This window comes from Scleropages formosus, chromosome 21, assembly GCF_900964775.1.
Source record: "Scleropages formosus chromosome 21, fSclFor1.1, whole genome shotgun sequence".
Classification (NCBI taxonomy): domain Eukaryota; kingdom Metazoa; phylum Chordata; class Actinopteri; order Osteoglossiformes; family Osteoglossidae; genus Scleropages; species Scleropages formosus.
In genome coordinates, this window is record NC_041826.1 from 8,999,398 (window position 1) to 9,019,158 (window position 19,761).

At 44.3% G+C, this 19,761-nt stretch overlaps 1 protein-coding gene across 1 annotated transcript in view; it reads right to left on the bottom strand.

The window, feature by feature from the left end:
- hat1 (histone acetyltransferase 1) overlaps positions 1–17,994 on the bottom strand; it is a 31,492-nt gene extending 13,498 nt beyond the window's left edge. The window contains exons 1-13 of the mRNA XM_018729080.2: positions 17,951–17,994; positions 17,199–17,270; positions 16,589–16,664; positions 15,752–15,872; positions 12,894–13,073; positions 12,503–12,624; positions 11,853–11,957; positions 11,219–11,325; positions 10,463–10,614; positions 9,931–10,047; positions 6,460–7,514; positions 4,991–5,209; positions 3,297–3,473 (exon numbers count right to left, since the gene is read on the bottom strand). Coding sequence (XP_018584596.1) covers positions 7,347–7,514; positions 9,931–10,047; positions 10,463–10,614; positions 11,219–11,325; positions 11,853–11,957; positions 12,503–12,624; positions 12,894–13,073; positions 15,752–15,872; positions 16,589–16,664; positions 17,199–17,270; positions 17,951–17,957 — 1,227 coding nt within the window. The 5' untranslated portion in view covers positions 17,958–17,994 and the 3' untranslated portion in view covers positions 3,297–3,473; positions 4,991–5,209; positions 6,460–7,346. The remainder of the gene's footprint in view (positions 1–3,296; positions 3,474–4,990; positions 5,210–6,459; positions 7,515–9,930; positions 10,048–10,462; positions 10,615–11,218; positions 11,326–11,852; positions 11,958–12,502; positions 12,625–12,893; positions 13,074–15,751; positions 15,873–16,588; positions 16,665–17,198; positions 17,271–17,950) is intronic.
- Between the last annotated feature and the right edge of the window lie 1,767 nt (positions 17,995–19,761).

Sequence of the window (19,761 nt, forward strand, 5' to 3'; positions counted from 1 at the left end):
AAGAAAAAAAAAACGAGCGCAGAGGCGAACCAGAAACCGGAGCTTTTCTTTACGTTTACGGAGCATTTGCATTGTTGCACGAAGAAAGAAAAACGGAATACAGGTGCAAAAAACGTAACCGGCACAACCTGAATAAAATTACCTCTTTGTGAAGGCCCTACAGGAAGCTGCAGTTCAGCCCTGCAGCTAAAACAGAGCGTGTGTGTGTGGCTCAGCAGGGGTGGGGGGTTGGGGGGGGGGGGTGTTTCTGCTGTATTCATCTTCCTACACACTTTGTGCAAAGAGTCAGGTAAGGAGGCCTACTTACCTGAGCCCGAACGCACCGTCCCAAAACCACATGCGTAAGAGCACGGCGAGATGGCACGTTTCTCGCCCTCCGCGCTCACGGAAGGACGAGAAAACAAGAAGTGTTTGGAATATAAACACTTGTGGCTTCGCCAGCATCGGGACCAATAGGTCAGGCATCGGCGCACTTATGGTTTCTCACACACGCGACACCTGGGGAATACTTGGCCCTAATTAGCGCGCGGCATCTGGCAAATTTCAGCGCGTCTCCGAGCGGCGCGGCCAGCATTCCTACCGACTTACGAAGCTACAGGCGAGCTGCGGAACACGCAGTCCTCTCCAAATAAACTGGAAACGGTGCACGGAACGCGAGCGCTCGCCGTTCCCTCTCCTCTTTTCCCATGGCTTTCCGGAAGACTCCGCGAAAGAAAAACTTAGAATCTGCAAGAATTTGGTGGCGCGCGATGGGAAGGCAAGGGCACGATTCCAGTATTAATAAGCAGAATTGTCAAAATCCTGAACAAACGGACCTGCTGTTTTGCTCTCGATAAAACTTAACGAACCCACGGTGCGCGTGCGGGAACAGCTCGCGTGCGGATCTGCGGCTTGCGGTGCTTTACCGCGCAAAGGACCGTTACAGCTTAGGTCTCCCTCCGGCTTTGGTCCGTCTCCCGGCAGGCCCTCGAAGAGTCAACATCTTTAGCCTAAAAATATGATCAAGGCCTTGTAGGTCTGCAACCACTAGAGCGCTTGCTTGCGCACGGGTGGAAATAAGTGAGACAAACGACAGCCTTAAGCTCGGATTTTAAAGCGTTACCTCAACGACACCTCTCTGGAGACAGCTGCTTAAACGATTACAAAATGTAGTCCGCGGTGGACCTGCATGGTTAAATAGTCATGAATTATTCAAACTCTTCAAGTGAATCCATCTGTATGCATTTATGGGTGTGTGTGTGTGCGTGTGTGTGTGTGTGTGCGCGCACGCAGGGGGGTTGAACAGGAAATAAATTGTTCTTAACTCCAACATATAATCAATTAAACTTGATGAAGAAATATTTTCTTAATAGGGACATACGCCACTGAGCTTTACGTAAACAGAAAATAAGTCATTTTGAACATATAAAATGCAGAAAGGGTTTAAGTCAATTTTTCTTTTTTTTTTTTTGAAGAAAAATGACCAGACTATTCCCAATGCCCTGGAGATCCATTAATCTATATGACAATTTGGATGTTGTCAGATAATAGAGCAGTAAGCAAACCTGTTGACAGTGATTTTAAATTATGTCTAAGACGCCCCTGAACGCAAGCGCAGCTTCTGTCCCCAATGAAGGGTAATGATGACAAAATCGGCGTCCCACCGAACAGATACGAAACCTGACAAGATTACGGAGGATCTCCATCTTCCATCCTTGATGCTATCTCCCAGTGACTCCCCAACCCAAAGGCTTCCTCGGCACCCCCAGACAGTTCAGAGTCTCCTGTTGGGTTTTAATGAGAAAACAACGTTTTGCGAGCGCTTGCTCCTCTTCCTCCGCCACATGGCTCATTTCAGAGATTTATGCCCAAGGCCCCGGACCACGGTGAGCGTTAATGAATTATCTCAGGTCCAGGAAGCTCTGCTCCCAGCTCAGTTTCCTATTCTTTGCTCCGCAACTTCCTTCTTGCGTCGATCACGTCGCTTAATGTAGAGAAAAGGCATGCCACCACATGTCACACATATGTTCCATCTAATAACGTATGGCAATTAACATTTGTTAAAAATAATTTACAAGCCGGGACGCTAAACCAGGGAGGAAAACGTTATAATGAATGACCACATGAGAGGAGGCAGACAAAAACCTGATGTATTTCACCCTGTTGCTCCGCCAAGCCAGAACAAAGTCCTCCTCAGAGGTTGAAACCAGGGTTTTATCGAGCTGTGATACAGGAAAGGCTTGTTTACATCTCCAGCACTACCAACATACATCACGAATGACAAAAAATAACAAGCAGCGCACTGGAACTCTTCAATCACTGTCAGTCATTTAAACTGGACCCCAAACACACCGCAGCCTTTTACTTCACATCCACTCCAATCTGGCACGTGAAGAAGTTTCTGAATAACTCTTGATTCATTTCATATATTTATATTTATCCTCTTTCTGCGATTTGCTCCTCGAGTATTGCGCAATTAATGTAAACCAGCGGGGCATAAAGTAGTCCGAGCGACTTACGCAAAACACCTGCCGCCATCAGCGCAAGAGCACCTTAATACGTTTAGAGCATTTACTACAAACACACCGAAGCATTTACTGCAGAGCACCAACATTCAGCTCTAACTGCTCCCCTAATGTCTTACGAACGCGTCAATAAGCGGGACTCGCCGTATCCACGGAAACGCGAGCCAACGCGAAGCCGATCTTTTCGCATGTGCCAAGCTGCAGCTGAAGGGAGACGCGAGACACTACACAGCGACAACCTCCGCAGCAAAACTGGGAGAAATGGCACAGGTAAATGTGGGTAAACGCAGCGCAGAGGCCGAGGCACAGAGGAGGAGGCCAGACGCGCAAGGACCGCAGTCGCGCGCCGGCGCCGCAGCGGACAGGGTTCGTGGGGTCCAACCCCTGCAGGCTTCGCCCAACACCTCACTAGGGCGTGCCGTCGTTTCAGACCCAGCATCTCCCGGGGCGAAAGAGATGAGGGCAGGCCTTTATTGGCACCGGCGATTGAAAGATGTCAAACCAAGTTTCTTTCGCGATGTTTAGCTTGGCCTGTCGGCGCAGGAACCGCTGTGTAAAAGAGGCCTCGTTCACAGGAGAACTGGAGAAAACGAAAGTCTGGATTTAGCAACCGAGCGGAGCCCTGCATGGCCTACAGGGGAAATAGCTGACTGGTGGAGCACAAAGGGGAAGAAACACGATAAGGAGGTAATCAGAGATGCGTACGGCCTGTATGTCGTGTGTGTGCGTGTGTGTGTGCGTGTGTGTGTGTGTGTGTGTGCGCGACCACTGTCATGGTTACCTTTCCCTTACCTGAGAATTAGGAGAGCAGGATTGTGGGATTCCTCATCGGCGGTATCATGTTAAGCAGCTCCTTCTGTGCGGCCAGGCCGGGTTCCAAACTGCCAGCTCGTCTGAGCTCTAGGATAGCCAGGCGCCATCAGGTAACAGCGGCGGAGGGCGGCCGTGCCAGCAGCTGTAACCAGACACCTCCACCCAGAGTAAAATTGCAGCCTCAGTCATTGCCCACAATGTGGCAGCAAGAAAGAAATGGTAAATAAAGCATGTATTTTTATGGTGGTCCGACCCCTCCCTCCTCCCCAAAGTGTTATGCACCAACTCATCAAAGCGTCAACAGCGCAGCGAGTACTGACACATCTCTCCCGAACGCATGGGTGCGATGGCAGGGCGGTGCGAAGAACCACAGCAGGTCCGAAACACTAGACCTGCAAATACAGACTAAAACAGTAGCACTATCACACAATCCCAGGCTGAAACATGAGGTTGAGAATAAAGAGCGAAACCCCTGTGATTCGGGCCCCTCCCCAACCACTTTGCGGCGCGGTGCCGGCAGCGCGTCCGTCACGGCGGGTCATCCGCTCTGCCCATTGGGTTTATGATCGCCGGTGTCAAGAGGACAAGAGACGGCGGCGGGTGTGTGTTTGGGAGGACGCTGAGGGTCACCCGCTACAGCTGCTGGATTGCTGCCGAGCTCGTCGACACTGGGGACTTGTTGCAGAATCGCACTCATTTTCTGTTGCTGCATCACGTGTGAAGGAAATCTGATTTATGGCTAATTAATAACATTAAGTCAATCAGACAGAGATGCTGCAATGAGCGGACGGCTGTTAAGAAAGCAGCCCTTCTTTCTGTTACACTGAATATACTGGCATGATTTCTGTACGTCTGGGAATCGCATACACACGCACACTTTTCGGACAGACACCAGGCGACAGTGGGTTCAATGAATCAAGCGTGTACTGAATGTACTGTACCGAGATGCAGGTGTCCAACCAGCACTGCCATGGGCTTTATGTTGCCACCGTGAGAAACAGAGAGAAAGCCCCCCCTCCTAACTCCTGTTTACCGCAATTGTTCTGAACTTTTGTCACCAGTGCTGAATGGGATGTGCGGAGGGTAGCTGTGGGAAACGGACTGGAGCCCCAAGCCCAGCCATGGCTCTCACAGCCTGTGGTCACCCTGGGCTCCTGGATTTCATTTTTTCACACTTGCAGCCCAAATGCGGTGCCTGTGGCCACATGGCATCACTTCTCCTTCACGGTCAGCTATCACCGTGCCTGCGACAGGGGTCTAGCACGCCGGTGTAGAGACACGAGGTGGAGCACAGCCTCGGAGACTCACAACAGTAGGTAAACGAGCGTATTTAACTCATCGGTTTAAACAGAGCCAATTGGTTATTACAAGGCTTCCTCCGTACGTTTCATTTGGAAAAGATGGAATATAAAAATTAACCTCATTATGGCCTGCCACCCTCTTAAAAGAGAAAAAAAAAAAATGAAATATGCAGCAGCTTTCACAGATGGCCATTAAAATGAGTTCTCTGAGTAGACTATGCGACAGAAAAGAGATTTTAAATTGAAAGGCACAGCGCTGCTCATTAGCCCAACACTCAACATGCGCAATCAGATCAGAGAAGTCACGCCAGCCACAAGAGGGAGCCCAAAAAGAATTACCACGGCAAATTGATCTAATTCAAAGTGACGTACCAAACTGAATTAACATCTATACCCCGGGCACTCGGCGTCTTCCGAGACTCTCATTCGGCGTCTTCGGCTCACAGCAGCTTTCAAAGGGTTGCGATGCTCCAAGGTCACCTTCTTGTGCCGAATATGGAAGCAGAACTTCCCTCTTCGTGGCCTTGATCGTCCGTGCCCATCGTGTCCACCTCGCCTTCTCCGCTGCGCTAGTAACAAGCTCCAATAAAACTGAGAAATGAAAGGTTATTCAGAATTATCATGAAAAATGGGGACGGATATGGTGTTCGCGCTCTGTGCACCCATTTCACACGCAGCAAATCCTTGGACAAAACCTGCTTAATTTACTCAGTGGAAAAGATGAAGACACTTCTGAAACAAAGCAGCTGTCTTTTTTTTTTATTTAAAATGAGGCCATGTAGTAAACATTAAAATTAACTGTTGACACTGCTAATGCTATGAGTAATCATAAGCACCAGAGTCCTTGCAAATTTTAGAATTCAACTTGTTCTCTCAGAACAGATGAGCCCCTTTCAGCATTCAAGAAGGCTCTCACAATGCATCTTCCAGAACCACGAATCTCCTGATCTTCTAACAAACATGTTCTGTCACCATCACCTTTATATCTCCTATGACATTTAACTCAATACACAGCTACTCCTGTAATGTGTGCTGGCAAAATCTGGCATCAAACTCTTCTTGCCTGCATCTAAAGTTCTAACTGTTGTGAAACGGACAAAAAAAAAAAACTGAAACAAAGGTCCTACTGAAAAAAATGCTATAAAACATTGTAGTGGCGGCGACGGGAGCAGCAACGCTCCCATAATGCAGCACTGCTGCTGTATAGCTGTTGGGCAACCATTGTGAGGAGTTATAGGGATTAATGACTCCTGTGTTGTTCGACAGCTTTCGGCCAGGTGCGCGTGTGTGCGCGCGCATGTTGATTGCTGCTGTATAACAATGTGGCGGTGCAATAAAGCTCGCGTTCCAGCACTTCTGTCTCCCAACCCGTCTTTCCGTAACGCTGCTGACAGCACAATCCGGGCAGTTTCTTACAGTATTTCTGGGCGACTTAAACATCATGTAGTGTACTGTTGTACTTCATTATTATTTTATTTGAAGTGTTTTATATCATTTTTGGAGACATTCGTCTCTGAAACGTTTGGGGTTTTTGGGATGGGCTGGGAGCCAATTATAATTTTTTGCCATAAAGAATAATGGAAAATGGCCTCTCGCTATCCACCATGTCATTATCTACCCCATTTTCACCAAAAGATTAAGGGTGAATAGAGGGGTTTGCCTGTGTATCTGATGGACATCACATCTGACAAAGTCTAGACACCTAAAGTACAAGCCATGAAAGGAGATCCCAAAAAAAAAGCATAGGTTTTGGAAGCAGAGATGAACTACTATTCTTGCCCCCCCCCGCAACAGTCATTGCAACTAGAGCTAATGAATCGGCTCCTCCCAACTCTGATTACCTGATTGTTTGCAGGGGTGACAGCTGCACACAGCCCACACCTCCAGGCTCAAGGTAGGCCCCAGGCGCTGGTCCACAGCCCCTCGCTAGTGTCACCTCCACACAAGCTGTGATTAGTTTCAGCCAAGTCCCCCCCAGCAGAGCAGAACCCAGTACAATTAGCAATAATTGGCACCTAGAGCAAAACACCCAGCTCCACAGGTTTGGTAACTGCGAGGGCCGCCGATGACGCTGGGGCTGCGCAGGAGTGAGCGACTGAAAGCTGATGAGACCCGGTCAATACACTTTTAATTAACATCACCCCGATTAGCCTTTGCACAAAATTACAGCGGAAGAGCTTACCTTTACTGAACAAAACCTGGCAAAAGGGAGGCCTTGACCAGCCAGGTTAACAGGATGGCAAAGAGCCTTGTAAAAATCACAACATTTCCACAACAAGTACAAGAGGCTCTTTAATAATCACTGTCAAAACAGTCACAGTCAGGTCACGACATGTCCAAACAGCACAACAGGAATACAGAACATCCTATTATGCAATGTACAAAACATTTTCTGTCTCTAAGTGCCGCAAAACCTAAATATTTTCAAGAAAAGGCAAAGAAAAGAAATGCTATGGAGAAATAAGCTCTGAATCAACACTGGAGTAGGGTGATGGTTCCTCAGAAACACAGTACTGTTCCCCTCACTTGTTTCAGTCATCCATGGTTCAATTACAAATACAGTCTCTCTCTCTCTCTCTCTCTCTCTCTCTGTCTCACACACACACACACACACACACACACACACACACACACACACACACACACACCAAGGCCCTCATTAGTGGAGCTATGCAGATAATCTAAATCACACACATAGAGATGGCGGTGGGGTATCTACACGGGGGTCTCAGGTTCTCGCCAGCCTCTCAATGACCCGTCTGTACTCTCCCAGAAGCTCCTGGTAGCTCTTCTCCAGCTCCTCATGCTGCAGTTTGGTGTCCATCTGGCTGATGTGAGAGGCCAGCTCCTCGGGACGCAAGCACCTCATCATCTTGGTCATCTCCCTCTGGTTTTTCTGCAGACACAATGGGCCACACATCAGTGAGCGCTTCCCATGGAAGAGCACCAAGGAAACAGCAAAGGAAGCTAACCAGAGTTTTGTGCACCATCATCTGATAGGCCTGATCTTCCACCATACCACACGTTTCAAGAGATTGTGAAAACCTAAATTCAGCACTTGGGTGCATCACAAAACGATTCCGGAAGTGAATGAAAACACACCAGACAGATTGTTAAACCATGATAATAAAGCGATGAACAAACCACTGAGAAAGTAACACTGCACCTTCTGTATTTTGCCAACTGTTGAATTAAGACACAAACATTGGGAAAAATAGTGTAACATGTCATAAAATGTCGCTTTAAGGTTTTTAGAGTTTTATAACTGCTAGTCTCATATTACCTTAAGACAGTAGATGCCAGCTGGAAAATATGTGAGCTGGAAAATATGACATGAGGGATGTTGGAAGTGCAGGGCAATAGAACTGAAGAGCTCTGGTAGTGGACCAAGAATATCCACTTCTACCACAGAGCTTCAGTGTGCTCTCGGTCTCTCACACACACACACACACACACACACACACACACACACACACACACAAAGGGAGGGAACTGCACGCAGTGCTGGGGGCAGTATAATTCTCCACACATGGCAAAGAAGAGGGAAGCTCTGCCTCCTTTCCCAGGGCAATGGTCTCCATCTGGTCTCCAGACCTCTCCCACCAAACTCCTCCTCCATATTCACGTTTCCTCCCATTCCTCTAAAGGCATCCACACTGCTCTGCTGGGTGGCATCTGAGGGAGATGCCTTCTTATCTACATCTGACAGTGATAGGACATCACTAAAAGTGCTACAACATGCATACAACCAACCTCAAGTGCAGAGTGACAATTCTTTAAATTTAAATTGACACTTCACTGCTGTAAGAACAGCCGCTCTCAGACCGGGAGTCAACACTTGCTGAAGCTTGTCTAGCTAGCATGCAAACTGCCTATGCGATGTATCAAAATCAGACGTGTCGCATCCTTCCCCCCTCTTTTTGGACAGGAGGGATTTGTTTCAAAAGCATTATCCAGCAATTCGATAGCGTAATGGAAACTGGCCATAGGCAAACACAAACTGCAGGGGGGACTACAAATGGATGCCGAGCGTGCATTTCATCGAGATAACAAAACTTCAAAAGCACGGTAATAACGCTGGAATGAAACTTCCTGTGGGCATCTGGGCCCGACTCCCCTGTGGTTTCTTTAAACGCGTGTACGAGGAAGTGTGTATTGTTGGCAGCACTCTCTGTGAAGGACCCTGCTAGATGAGATGCAAATCCCAAGTAATGACAGGTGAATTGAGCTGAATCCTTGGTAGAGGCAAGAGTCATTTACTGCTGCTGATTAGCTTCCCCACAGAAACCCGGTAAGATACTGAAGCTGTAATAACGGACGCTCAGTTTGAAAAAGGACGTTGTTTTGTTTTTTTTTTTTTTTTTTATCCACTTTCGACAAAAAAACATGATGTATACAATGTTTGTGGGCGACACCTTTAAAAAAAAAAGCTTACCTACCGACATGCTTATTTTACTTTGGGTTTTAAACAGCAGTAGTCAGAAAGAGAGCCTGAGCTTTGAAAACACAGTGTGAGCTTTGGTACACTGCCAAGGCCACTCAAAGATCGAGAGACTGATCAGACTGTTCTTCAGGGCTTCTGCTCAACTGACAGTGGTCACATGTGTGTGCCAACCTGTGTAACAGACAGGACAGCACAACTGGGGGCTTCGCATGGGCTGTTCCACTTTTCTGCCCTTGGGGACGAGGACCTGTGACGTTTTCCTTGGAGCTGAACGAAAGACCCTATCAGGAGCATCTCATCCAGGCAGCCTGATGTCAGCACCCCCTGTCTGCTCCCATGCAGTGCAGTACACACTGGAAAACCTGGCCCGTTGCAAAGAAAGTCCATGTCAAACAATCCAGAGAAAAATTGCTAAAGTTTCTCACGTGCGGACAGTTTACAAAAAATGGAAGCTAAACTGTTTACATTTTGGACAGGCCTACACATCCCAGTCCCCTTAATCAACATGTGGCGATATGAATTCCACAACTGTACTTACATACAGACCCTGCTATTGTTTGAAGTAATAATAAATGGCAGGAATTTACATTATTTTCTATGGGCTTTTCACTGTTACTTACACGTAACTTTTAACCATTTAAATTTATATTGGGAAAAGGCAAGAACTTCCCAAGATTCATAAAAAGAGAGTAATATATGCAGCTATAATGTGACAATACACAAAAAGAGTTACTTCACCGTTCTTCAGGTCCCTCTGCACCTTATTTAAATTTTGATCAGACGGCTGCATCCTTATTCCTCAACCTAAAGGTGGAGGGAATGTGTATGGACATTTCTGATGAAATCTCAATGTTGGCAGCACCCGTACCTTGTAGGGGCCAAAGAGCCTCCTTTTGACTTCCAGGCGGTATGATCTCGCTTTCTCCTCATCACTCATGTCTGTTGCACGCAAGCGCAGGATTTCATACACCCGTCTGGCATGTTTCTAAAGAACAGCAAAGAGAGAAGTACTTTCTGAAGCTAAAATCAAAGTCGCAGGAAAGTGTAAGACACACCAGCAGACTGTATTATGAATTCTCAGTTTGAAATGAAAAGTCGAAGAAAAGAAACACAACAATAACAACACTCCAGCCTTTGCAAATCTGAGGTTTCCTTTACCACAGTGGGGTGAGTGATCAGTACTAAGAAGGCAACAGAATGAATCAGTGCTGCTCTTTCCTAACACAGCCTGAGGAAACAAAGCAACAATCCAGCTGTTCCCTTACAGATCAAACACACCGTTTTTGTAACCCAACTTCGACAGACAACACAGCAGGGAAGGATCTGTTCTCAGAATTCCACCAGCAGTCTTTGACGCCACTATGTAATCTGTAGGCTGCTGTACCCATGGGGCATTTTACCTTGTTAATCTTCAACTTCTCGCGAGCCTCTGTGGCCATGGCCTCGCTGAAACCCTCGCACAGCTGGTCGGGGGAGAAAGACGGCAGCGACTGGCAGAGCTTCACAAGAACAAAGTCTCTCAGCTTCACATAGTTCTCAGAGGGATCCTCCGCTGAAACCGTGTATTAAACAGAAGGGGGGGGGGGGGAAAAGTTCAGAAATGAAACAAACTAGAACAGTCAATATCCTTTTTAAAATTCAAGTATTTCAGTTTGAAAGTCAAATATGTAACACTTATTCTGACACTGGTATTGTTTTACAGACATGATAGTGGCAATAGGTTGGGGACAAATTGCTGCAATTCAAACATCACATTTTCATTTGGACAGGAAGTCTGGGGAGTATCTATAGGAGCACATTGCTTTTTTTTTTTTTTTTTTTTAATACAAATAAAACCTTTTCTCCTGGGCAAAAACACTGCTTCCTGATACTTCTCTCTACCTTAACATTACTGGATCCTTTCCTTACCCACTGAACGCATATTCCCAACAGCAGTGAGATCTCCAAGCTACTGGAAGTACAAATAAGCTCAAGGGCTTGTTGAAAACCATCACAGTCCACTGGTTAATTGTGTGAGATCACATCACTACCCTACACATGGAGATTCCCTACAGTAAACTGCATATTATGCCTCTTTATGGAGGCACACAGATGTACATGTGTTAAAAATCCAGCGATGGGAGTGAAGGAGCTTGTAGGAATGTGAGCAGCAGCACCTGTAATGTCTTGGACCAGTGGGAAGGTACAGTAGAACCTGTGCACTGCTTCCAGCAGCTGGGCTCCATGGCCCTCACCCTGAAACGGGGGCAGGACCAACATCTGGCTGTCAGGGGGTACCAAAGGAAAGCAGTGTTACTGGCCATCCATTTCATCACTTCTATTCATCACCAAATTGCCCTTAGTAACACACTTACTTACATGTAAAACACCACAAAAAAAAGTCAGTATCGCTAAATAACTGATCATCTACCTCTACATGTCATTGAAATATTGCTATACCGTCTAAAAATCTAAACATTAAACATCTAATAACTGAATGTCCACCTGCTCCCTGTCTAAACGTTCAGACAAGAGAAATGATCAATTAATATGATCACAGCCATCTTAATGATAGTTTATTATGTTATGTCCATCAACAGACAACATAAGACATTCATTCAGTCATTCTTCCATTATTTTTAATTTTTTTTAAGACTGATTATATTGACTTCAACATGAAGTCATCGTTAGATGAGTTAGCTGGATACCCAAGCCAGTAATTTAGGACAGCAGAAAGAGAGACAGAAATGTATAATTTACTTTTTTTTAAACACCAAAGAATGGGAGGGCATGTTCTACCCCAGCAATTACCTTACACGCGGCCGGGTTTTGTCTGGGTACACGTAGTAATTATAAACTGTCATGTAGCCAACAGTGGCGAAGAGAGTCTCCCCGTCCTTATTGTACTTCTCAAATCTGCAGATGAAATGCACGGGCAAGTGGGTCAATTACATGCACGTTCCCCTCCATTCTGCATCCCAGGCTCCAGTGTTTCAGTATCCCAGTGTCAGCACGCCGCAGCCAGCGGGCCAAGCTCGTACACCTGCTACGGCCTCAATGTATAAGACACTTAATTGGTGCTCAGCAACTTAGGCGGGGGGGGGGAGCGGAATGGGGAGTGGGAGCAGCAACCTCTTTACATCACTTCAGTCCATTTGCCCATTGTGGGCATGAATAGGTGACAAGCTAAAGAAAACACTGGCAGAGGCTCTTTACTGTTTAATCTCGCATTCAATCTTTCAAAAGACAACAGTGTTCAATTCAACTCTTGCCCTGGAAAAAAAACACAAGAAGAGGCCTAAGCACAAAAGGAACTCTTGCCAGATCAACAATGTGCTGCCACTGAGAGAAAAATATAATTAAACGGGCCTGGTAATTGGTCACAAACCCCCACAAAGAGAACCACGGGGCCGCATGGAAAAGATAAGGGGTGGCATGCCGCTCAAGGATGAAGCACTCACATGAGGAAGAAGTCCCACCGATCGTCGTCTACGTCGATGAAGCTGGCTGTCTCGATGAACCATATGAGGAAAGTCTGGAGGCGCTTGTGGTACTCCTGAAACCCAGGGCAGGTCATGTCGGCCTGCGTAGGGGAAAAGCAGGTTTCAGTGTCCAAGCCCGAAGAAACTGCTCTAGCAGTTGGGGTTGATTGATGACATGAATAAGACAACACCCAACGTCACTGGCTCAAAATGCAACTTGCGTAGCTACTTCACGTTCCAAGAACAGTGACACAAGACAGAGAGCCACACAGCACAGTCAAGATAAGAGCAGGACACCCTCAACACAGAACAAATGTTGCCAGTACAATGTCTCCATTAAGGGGCGTATGAGGCAGGGACTGGGTCTTGCCTTGTAGATCTGATAAGTGATGTCTTCCCCTTCATCCCCACTGTGCACGCTGTATGTGTGAAGCAGGCTCCCAAAGGGCTTGAAGTTGGCCTCCTTCTCCAGCAACGTGATAAAGTCATCTGTGTTCGAGCAGAAACCCGGTGGAATGTTCTCCCTGATTTTACATTCAACATCATCGGGCTGAAGGGAAATAAAAAGCAGCAAAGACACGGTGAGGACGACACAAAGGGAACAGGAATGACACTTCTGGAGTGGTAGGAAAGACAACTAAATAAAATGCACTGTTAACAAGAACCTAGATGTAGTTATTGACATTTAGCTGATGCTTTTCTCCAGAAAGGAATTTGCAATTACTTATCCATTGATACAGATGGGTAATTTTACTGAGGCAATGTAGGGGAAGTACCTTGCTAAGGGTTATTCTATCAGGAGCTGGAATTTGAACCTGCAACCTTGGGGTCCAAAGGCAGCAGCTCTAACCACTACACTACCATATGCCCTTATGGGCATGACCATTACTTCAAACGCGTGGCTAACACCTAGGCGAGGGTCATAAACGATTGGACCAAAAAAAAAAAAAAAAAAAAAGGCTGTAATCTCCCATCCAGTTAAAAGCAGGGAAAGACAAATTTTCCGATTACCACTTTTTCTTGAAATACCCTAAATATAATCAACGAAGAGACAACGAAATAAGCTGCCATTGTCCTGCTATTAGAGTATACTTTAACCGTGATTGATGGAGGGCGCATGGAATTAAAAAAAAAAAAAGAAAAAAAAGGAATACTTTTTTGTGCTGCGAGAAAAGGAAGGCCATTAGGCAATTAGGACAGTCAGCTGAGCAGAGCCAAAATCCCCCTTTTCTATCCCATAGTGAAAACCACTTAATTGAATACATTTACTACTTATCTTAAACCATGAATATTTGATGAAGGCTCCCGATTATGTATTTATGCTTCTCACCGGGCAATAAAATTTAATGAATTAATCTGGATTTAACAAAACCGGCGTGCATCAATATGAGCCCATCATCTCTAATCCCTGCCTGCGAATTCAATCAAGTAACTTGCCCCCGCATTTCAAAGGGTCTGCGGGCACAATGGGCCTCATTCCCAGGATTTTTACTCAGCAGAATGTGTGGTTAGTTCAGCTGTAATGTTTGCATTGTATCCATTTCCACGAGGGCTCACATGAGAACACTTGGCATTTACTTGCTAAGCAGCCCTTTCACGCCATTTACATGCGTGATGGCCATTAGTTCTCTACCAGGACCCTTGCTGCTCCGCATTCAAAACAGGGAAATTAAGACGGCCCGAACAAAATGCACTACAAAAGGCTAATGCAGCACGCCGCTAATTCCCCTCCTTTCAGACATCACCTAATGTCCGAGTGGAAGTAACGCACCTGCGGCTGAATGGCGCGCCGCCATTGTGGCCCCTCGAGCGCATTTCTGAGGAACAAGGGGCGCAAAGGGAGGCCCAGGATAAACAAGTGACATTGTCCACCCCCTTGCCTGTACGCCACTTACGAATTGCTCAAGTTTCTCTTCAAAAGAACAAATACTTCAGTTAAAATGCAAGCTGAGAATGTATTTAACAAGCTTTTTTGTCTCTTTTGGAAAATATATTATCTTTAGCACAAAATGAAACTGACTGCAGGGGAAAAAAAAGTAAGTACGTGGCTTGTTTTTACTGACTATTAAAAATTATGCTAATGAAAACAAGAAACTTACAACCTTGAATTTTAATGGAGTTTTCCATCCTAATATTATTTTTAAAATAAAAATCTTGATAAGTGTTACTGAGATGTATATTTAAATTTATGGATAATTATTAATGTTCTAAATTTTTTACATGCAGCTGTCTGCTAAGGCCACTGCACAAATCCCAAGCTTCAATAACCACATGACCCTGAACAACAAAAATACTGTCTTTGTATTTATTACACTATTTCAGCAGATGTGGGAGGAGAAGGGTCAACATATTCAACTGTGTTCTCTGATGCAAAGGGGAAAAAGCAAGAATAAAGGAACAATCATGTCTATTAAGAGAAGTTCACATGGAAACGAGCAATCTGAAGCTTCAGATTTTTTTTTTTACTCATTTGTGAAGTATTCAAGTAGTAGAATCCATTTAACATGTATTCAAGTCTTTCATCAAGTTAGCAATATCAAAACGCTGCACACGTGCTCCTAACATTTCACGTCGATGAACTGCAGTTCTTGTGAGGAGCTTGAAAACTGAAAATGCACAAAAGACAAAAAGAGCCACACAACATGTGACGAGAAGCCAAAAACTCCAGTGTAGGGTGGTTAGCCAATAAGTAGCGAGAGTCAACCCTACTTAGAAGTTTATTCCAGATTTACTTGCAAGACCACTTTCTAACTTGAAAAGATGCTGGGACAGCAAAGAAGGTGGTCTCTTTAGATACCCAGAGGACCCCACATCCTACATCGTCTTGGCACTCAATTTAGAAAGTAATCCTCCCCCCCGGACCTTGAAAAGCTCTTCCTTTCGGATTGTGAGGATTAGCATCCCCCCTAGGTGTGTGTTGGCCTCAGACAAGCCTGGCTGAAGATGACATCTTTAACTACACTGCTGCGTTCTCACCTCTGGAGGCCCAGCCGGTCCAGGCTTGCCCCTGCAACCCGTAAATGGCACTCTGGGAGAGGACACACCAGTCCGACAGACAACCGTTTGAAATCAACAAGCAGCACATCACTAACAACTTCACATCCAAACACTTCACTGAGGTGCTGCCCAACTGAAACACACTGGAGTGATTAAGCAGTTACCCTTGAGAGCTAGTGTCAATAATACAGCTAAAAAAAAGTACAAGTTGCTGTAGTGCTGTCTAGTTACCTCGACACAGTCAAACTTTTCAGACACTTTGGCTGTATATTTGATTTTGAAAAGGGTGTTTAGGTTTCCTGCGGTGTAGTACAGCTGGATCTGGAGGCCTTTGTATCCAAAAGCCACTTCACTGGAATGAAAAAAATACACATCTTTAGATAGAGAAATTAGAGGTGTGAGATTTTAAATAAAAAAAATCAAAAAAAAAAAATTATACATTTTGAGACGTATCATTTCTGTGCATTCTTAAACCTGGTAATAAAGTTTATAAGCAGATTGGGTTCCAAAGCAATGCAAAGAACAGCACAAAATGGACCATCTACTGAAGTATGCTTAAGCATATATAAGCCTACAATAGTCATTTTTTAATACTAGTCATGATTAAGTTTCCAGCGGCCAACTTTCAACAGACAAACTTCTTTAAAAGGAAGTACTATGCTCCACCAACTAAAGCAGCCATGACAACTGATGGTGTGGGAAACATTTTATTTTAAAGAGAGAAAGCCTATATTTCATCAAGTCTCATTTAACAAAAGATAATTATTGAACTGGATTATAAAATGGTATGGGAAAAAATATTCAGTTATCCTTGACCAAACAGTTATAGACAAACTTCAATATTTTACATCACGACATAAGAAGTTCATTTCAGCTACTTAATTTTAATGCGTACAGAGTTCTGGCATAATTCTATCATTCTGTATAATTTCTACTCTCAGTGCAAACACACACTACAAAATTATACAGATGTGTCATAATCTTCAGAGATCCAGTTATGCCAAATGAGTATTCCTTTCCTAACTTAGCAGATGAGGCATCATAATGAAGAAACTTGACAATACTTACTCATCCCCATATAGCTGATGACTGTATTCAGGATGGAACGTTGTGCTTTCATCTCCCACATCTTCTGGGAAACGCACTGCAAAGACACAACTCATCACCTCCCTGACCTCACACTGAGGATGCACTTCACAAATAAATTAAAACACACACACACACACACACACACACACACACACACACACATACATGTGATGTCATTTATTTATAAAGGAGACTTCCCATATTCCCCCTTACTAACACAATTTACAACTCACAAAACACATTTTTAAATGTTGCTGAACCTACGGTACCTTAAAAAGAACATCGTATGCATTTAAACAACATCACATATTTCGGGGTGAGACCTGACCAAATTCCTAGGAATGAATCAACAAATACTTTTTTCATTGGTCACAGCAAGATGTTATTACCTTATTTCACACCTTTTCCAAAGGTGACTTAGAAACTTAATTAACTTTACCATATGTCATTTACACAGCATTATTTCTACTATATTGGGGAACTTCAGAAATGCAACCTTAGCTTCTGGCCCAAAAATAAAATGATTCATTTCCAAAAACTAAAGAATGGAAAGTAAAACTGGTATATACAATACACATGATACACGCACCTAACTTAAGACAAATCGCTTCATTCGTATCGCATTTGTACTCCGCCAACTTCTTCTCCATGGCATCCATCCCTAAAAAAAAAAAAAAAAACACAACACATGAGCAACAGCATAGACGCACACACACTTGCCAGTAAATAAGAAAAGGTGACTGTGCCCTAGTCAGGCTGTCTGTAACACACATCACACACCTGTGGGGGCATTTCTGGGACAGCACTACTACATGCCAGGCTGTACATGTACCAAACAGCGGCCTGGTGCTGTGTGTGTGTGTGTGTGTGTGTGTGTGTGTGTGTATCCACCAGGACTCTGGACTAACGGGTAAGTGGCCGCCCACACTGAGTACCCGGCCGTGAAACTAAGTCAACAGAGTGATCACTCACTGCGTGCACAACTCAAAAGTTTAACTTCCTAGACAGCTGAGCACTTGCTGGCGTACACAGTGTTTTCACTAAGGGGGAAAGTACAGGTAAACCTGGTGTACAGGGCTAAAATTAACTAAATTGCTTAGAGCACTGCTGATTAGCGCTGCTGCTAATGATTTACTTCTGACACACTCCCCCCCCCCCAGAGCTAGCAAGCAAGCTACCTATTTTATTCCATATACAAAACGCGCTGAGCATAAATAAAAATGACATTGAATACATGAACACAGCAGAACAGAACACAATGTTATTATAACGTGGCCACGACAACGATTTTTAAGAAAATGATCTGAGTTACGATGCGTTTTCACCATCCATGTAACTTACCCGCCATTTCTGCAGAACGACGGAAGCGCAACAGACCCGCGCAGTTCCACTCGCTTCCTATTTACTCACGTGTTTCCGTTGTAACGAGCGACGGTCCAAACGTCCAATAAAAATGCCGCGTTTTTGCAACAGCGTTACACGTCATTTGTTACGTCATATTAGAAGTTTCGTCCAATCCACTATCAATACTGGAAATTGAGTTGAGCGGAAGTTCTGTGGCTGTTCATTTAAAGATCGTTATGTATACAGTATCTTAATATTGGCAAGCTCAGAACGTCCTTTAAAGTTGACACTGAATGATTATTTCCTTGTTCATTTAAAGTTTGCAAAAGTGAAACCAACCATTTTGCGTGATCTAAGACTTACGTTACATTTTCACAAGTTTTTGAATTTGGTGTAATAATCGCAGCAGCGTACAGATGTCAGAATTAAAAATGTGATCGACATTACTCATGGGCGTTGCACATACTGAGATGCAGACTCCCTTTTAAATGTCAAACGTTACAAATATTTTCTTTGCAAGTAATTGAACCGTTTGCTTAAAATATATGGGGTTTTAGGTACAGGTTCTGATAAATGATAAACTACTTTAATGTCTTATTTGTGGCTTTGAAATGGAAAGACTTAAGGCAGATGTACAACAATCATTTTGTTTGCTGAAGTTTTGTTCAAGGTCATTTAAAATTTTGAATATAAGTTTTATGGTGATTTACCTACTTATACAGCAGGGTATTCTCATTGTCTGAAGTCATGGTAAATAGAGTGATCAAGGGCATTGTGGCATGAGCAGGATTCAAACTAGGACCCTTCAGATTACAGGGCAACAGACCTAACCGGGGCATTACCTGGAGCCCCATAATTTGCTCTTTAGTTTTTCTTCTTCATTTATTAATTTAAGTGAATTAAATATTTACTTTAGAGCAGTGTGATGCTCTTTAGTGAGGCCAGAACTAGTGTGACCTCTATAGATAAGCCTGGCAAATCCTCTTAGGCTCCTCATTGCTGCATTATATATGTATGACCAGAAGAAATACATGGGTTTGCAACCAAAGCAGCAGCAAAAACAGCAAACTTTCTTAAATGACACATGTTTCTCGGGCTTCCACTTGTACGTAACCATTAAACGGACTTACACTGAGGGGATGGGGCGCTTCCTTTCACAGCGACATATTTAAACTTAACCTTTGCTTTGCTCAAATTGTTTCTTCTTGGACGACGGTTAACGGTTTTCCCAATAAAGTCCAAAACATCTTAATTCTTACTCCATGACATTTTGCAAATTTTTTTGCATAAAACTTTGGACACATTACACTAGAAGTACTATGATAAGAACTGAGCAGAAAAACTGTGTCTTTGCCTTTGATAACCTTTGTGAGGAAATCATCAATCATTATCTCTCTGATAAAAGATAAGAGAGTGTCTGTTGGCGCTGTGTGAAATACAGTATTGCATCATAACGCAGACAAGTTTATTTATGCTCTTATCACAGACCATCCATGTGGTTATTTTAGGAAACATAACCCTGGTCAAGGCCCCGGTTCACTGCGACCCTGATGAGGACAAGCGGTTACTGCCAATGGATGGATGTAAAGTAAAATACCACTGCTACAGTCAGATTTAACAGTCACTCTCTCCTGGTCTATTACTTTACGTTGCAGTTGTAAATAAAGCATTTCATCCTGAGAAAATCCCCCCAAGATGGTTTCTTTATGGCAGAGTGAAAGCTCAATAAAATAAATGACTCTAGCAGGGAAAGCCAGGTGCGCTGAACTGTGCGAAAAAAACGCCGTTATTTTCGTTGCCACGGCAGC